This window comes from Silurus meridionalis, chromosome 4 (assembly GCF_014805685.1).
Source record: "Silurus meridionalis isolate SWU-2019-XX chromosome 4, ASM1480568v1, whole genome shotgun sequence".
In the NCBI taxonomy this organism is placed as follows: Eukaryota; Metazoa; Chordata; class Actinopteri; order Siluriformes; family Siluridae; genus Silurus; species Silurus meridionalis.
The window spans coordinates 9,039,831-9,044,415 of record NC_060887.1 but is presented as its reverse complement, the minus strand read 5'-3'; the positions used below and the strand labels follow the sequence as shown (position 1 = coordinate 9,044,415).

The window sequence follows — 4,585 nt, the reverse complement described above, 5'->3', positions numbered from 1 at the left end:
TATATCAGGGTGGGGACATCCTGGTAAAGTTATCTTATCCTGAACATGAGGACTTTTCATTGTGTTGGGTTTACAATACTTAATTCTTTTTAACCCAGCCCATCACTTTTTTTTGTGGTATCACTTTGCAACTAGATTTTTACTCTTTGACTAAGAGTAAGTGAAAGATTTGCGCTTTCGCATTCACCTTTTTAAATCAGGCTGGTCTTATTTTCTTTATTCCTATTTCCAATTTTCTTTAGTAAATATTCAAAACCTTTTTACTTTTTTTAATTTTGTAATATTGCAGCCTGGTACTAGAATCGTTTAAATAGATTTTTTTTTACACTCAGTAGATTAATGAGAAAGTGAAAACAGAATTCTAGAAATGTCTGTAAATTTATTAAAAAGAGGGAAAAAAATGAAAACATCGCATTGTTCATAAGTATTCAGAAACGTTACTCAGTACTAATTTGAAACACGTTTAGTGCCAATTACAACCTTGAATATTTTTGGGTATGATGCAACAACTTTTGCACATTCCAGGACTTTCTGTTGTCCCTAAGCCATTCCTTTGTGTAACAGGAGCTTTGAGGATGGATTTGGTCTGCTACACTGACTCAAGACTACAGTTTGCATTTATATCACCATCACTGTACACTTCAACATCGTTTAACTGTAATATATGGACATTCGGTGCAACCCAGATGAGGACGGGTTCCCTCTTGAGTCTGGTTCCTCTCAAGGTTTCTTCCTTATGCCATCAGTTTTGCAACATTCGACTCCGGCTATTAGATACAAACTTACACTTAAAAAGAACACCTTACTCTTTATCAGCACATTATCTGTGTAAAGCTGCTTTAAAACAATGTTCATTGTTAAAAGTGCTATACTAATAAAAAATAATAGAATTGAATTGAACTTTGGACTAGAATTAGGTGCAAGATCTGCTTTTATGTGTCTAATACATAGTGCATGCTACAAACATCATGATATGATGATTTGATAAGACCTACTTCAGTTTTTTAATCATTTACCTGGCGTTACATAAGGTCAGGTAATTCCTGTGTTTGGTTAGACATATGATTTACATATAGTAAGAGATGGGCTTTCAGGGCTACATTACCGTATATAAACCCACTTATTGCCCTTTGAATTAGAATATGTCATAACCCCAGACAGATTGGCTGTACCTGAGCTACTGTCTGTACGTAGTGTCACAATTTCTAAATTTCCAAATGCATTTGGATGAATTGGAGCCATAGCGAAAATACAAAAGAGTTATTTAATTAAAAAAAAGTGTGCCTTAGTATTACAGAGATTGTATTATATTATGTAATTATTTTATAGTATTACATTTTGTTCAGGGGATAGCCTAGGCTTGTGTAAAATTATTTTTAATTCTTGAACAGCGTCCAGCCTCATGTAGGTATAAAATCTTTGAAGGCTTTTCCAAGGTTTCTGTATTTGGTTTTTTTTTTTTTGAGCAGGCTAAGCAGTTTGTGTGTGTATATACCCTTAAAATAGTCATGTTGTTTGACAGGCCCAACTGATAAAATAGTTTGAACAGTTGGCAGCTTTCAGTTCAAGAATATTTTGCTCATTTTTTACTGGCTGTTTCGAGGGCAATGCTCCATGACATCACACATAGATATTAAGATATATAGACACAGTTATCCTGTAGTCTGACTTGTTCATTCTTGTTGTAATTGTACCAGTGGCAATGAGGCTCATTGTAACTGTTTTGTTGTTGGTGTTTGTGCGTAAGTAAATGTTATATTACTTGAGACTAATGTAGATCTTTTTTTGTTTTATTTTATATTGTTAATAACTGTTCAAAATGTTTAGACCACAGCAGAGGTGATGATGATAAGATCATCGGGGGTTATGAATGTACACCTCACTCTCAGCCCTGGCAGATTTATCTAACCCATGATGACGGAGAGCGTTGGTGTGGCGCTTCCTTAATTAACAGCTTATGGGCCGTGTCTGCTGCTCACTGCTACGTTCCGTGAGTATCTCACAACATGTATTCTGTTTGTTCCAGTCAGAGAACATAAGTCAAAATGATGACTATGATTTAAATATTAATGTGTTCAATTTAGCCAGGAGTTTAATATTGTATGCTTTGACTAACTTAAACAACATTTACTATATTTGAAAATTCCTTCCCAAAGGGCTCATCGTCTTGCGCTTCACCTGGGAGAACACCACGTGTTCATTGACGAAGGCACCGAGCAGAGAATTTGGGCCGAGAAGGTCATACCACATCCCAACTATAATGACATCACATATGACAATGACTTCATGCTGATCAAACTGAGCCAGCCTGCAGTTTTTAACCAGTATGTTCAGCCTATACCCCTGGCATCCTCTTGTGTAACGGCAGGTGAGGAGTGCCTGGTGTCTGGATGGGGAAATCAGATCAACACTGGAGGTAAGGGAACAGTTACATAAAATAGTGATAAAAAAGTTATTAAAATAGTAATTTACAAAATAGTAATTTTTAAAATAGTAATTTACAGTGTGTTAGATTAGAAGCATTGTTAAGACAAACACCCAGCTTAGAGTATTTTCTGGAAACTTTTTGATTTGTGCATTTACTAATTTATTTGGTGCTGTTGATGCATAGACAGATGAACTTAAAAATCACAACAAGCTGATTGTGTCTTTTCTCATATTTTCCAGTGATCTTTGCATCCGTATTACAGTGCCTGAATGTGCCTGTACTCTCAAAGGCAATATGCACTGCGTCCTATGGTTCCAAAGTCACTGATAACATGTTCTGTGCCGGATACTTGGAGGGAGGCAAAGATTCATGCCAGGTAAAATCACAGTAGAACTGTTCCCGGATGGCAGCATTTTTTGGGCAGTAGGGGTGGCATCACATTATTAGATATAAGTTAACTGTTGCTAAATGGTTGCTATAAATTATCTAATAATAATACAAAAAAAAAATTGACCACATTTCTGGCTACATTTCATAAATGCCATTACTAAAGCAAAAAAATCGTATAAACACAATGCAAGTGTCTCCTTTCACTGCAGCCAAAGCATTTTTCCCCCAAACATTATGGTTATCCTGGAGATTTGAAATGAAGGCAAATTGTGTTTTTGTGCAAATTCTACAGGAAAGCAAACATAAAAGTATAAAAGGCTCATGAAAAAGCGTAATAACTGTTTTGAACTGTTTCCCATGATGTCCAGCTTTTCCTGAAAAGTCCTTATTGTAAATGGTCTTGTAATTATAGCTGCTACCAAATAAATTACTTTCCTTGGTGGAATAAAAAAATAAATACAGCTATTAAATCCACAGAAATAGATTTGAGATCTGCAGTCTGCAACATATGTAGGTTGCAGTAGTTCGATCTTTGACCATCCATCCAAAGGACGCAAAATGACATGTTTCTATGCCTTCTAGCATGCAGTCTGATTGTTAAAGCAAAAGCTTCAAGAAACATAGATTTGAATCTAACAAGAGCCCGTGCTTTTTATTCCTGTTGGCCGTATGGCAAAACAAAATGTGACTAATTCTGATTGAATAGAAGCTTAATCTGAAACTCAAACTCGGCAGTGCTGCAGCAGCGCAACCAAGTTAAACAACATGAAATGAATATAATATACTATAGGAAATTATTTAATACATATTCTTTGACAAAAATATATTAAACAGTAAGTAAGTGATTCTGATGAGTTTCATCAGTGAGTTTCATGAGTTTGTCACCAGAAAAGTCCTGAGTCTTTGTTGTGCCATTCAGGAGCCCAATAAAGTTCTTTCTTTTTGTTCCTGATATACAAAAAAAAATTCACTGCACTCCAGATTTATTTAATTTGTAGTTTATTATGTATTGGTCTCACTCCATGCTTTTGCCTTTTATCCAGGCTGACTCTGGTGGTCCTGTTGTGTGCAATGGGCAGCTGAAGGGTGTTGTGTCCTGGGGTGATGGATGTGCGCTCCCTGGTTTACCTGGAGTTTATGCTGAAGTCTGCCGCTACACTGACTGGGTCAAAAACATTATGGCTACCAACTAAGAGACAACATTATACTTTAAAATATGAAACTTTGTTATTTTTGATAAATCTCAATAAATTGGAGTTTCTATTCATGTATTGTTCAGATAATGCCAATAAGTAATTATGTGTAAATAGGCTTTTTAAACAGAATCTGGTTTGTTCAAGCGTATTCACAATATGAGTCATACAGAACATTTTATATTTGTAAAATGCATTTTGTTATTTTTGCCTTTTCATTGCATGATTGTATTCTGTAATAAGTAATGACATACAATTTCTTGCACTCAGAAGTACAAACTTTTTTCTCTCTCTTATTGAAATGCTATGATTATAAAGGTAACTTTAAACCGGATTACGTGAAGCAGGAGCTTTTTTTTTGAGGCGGATGGCCTAATAAAGAGGCACATCACTATAACATCTCAATACTAATGTACATAATACACTGCTGTCATTATTAGTCACTGTCATTGACCTCGGTCTGTAAAATTAAAGATAAAAAAAAGGGCTTTAATAGTTTTAATTGCTCAGAAGCATTTATTACTTCAGTGTAAGTTAAAATCCAAGTTTTAAAACAGACTTGACTATTATCAGA

The 4,585-nt window shown here is 35.1% G+C and overlaps 1 protein-coding gene across 1 annotated transcript; it reads left to right on the top strand.

Moving 5' to 3' along the window:
* Positions 1-1,643: 1,643 nt before the first annotated feature.
* On the top strand, positions 1,644-4,085 carry LOC124384314 (trypsin-like). The gene is made up of 5 exons (XM_046847057.1): positions 1,644-1,742; positions 1,828-1,990; positions 2,157-2,416; positions 2,668-2,804; positions 3,862-4,085. Exons 1-5 carry the CDS (start codon positions 1,703-1,705, stop codon positions 4,009-4,011), a joined length of 750 nt encoding a protein of 249 aa, XP_046703013.1. The 5' UTR covers positions 1,644-1,702; the 3' UTR covers positions 4,012-4,085.
* The last annotated feature ends 500 nt before the right edge of the window (positions 4,086-4,585 follow it).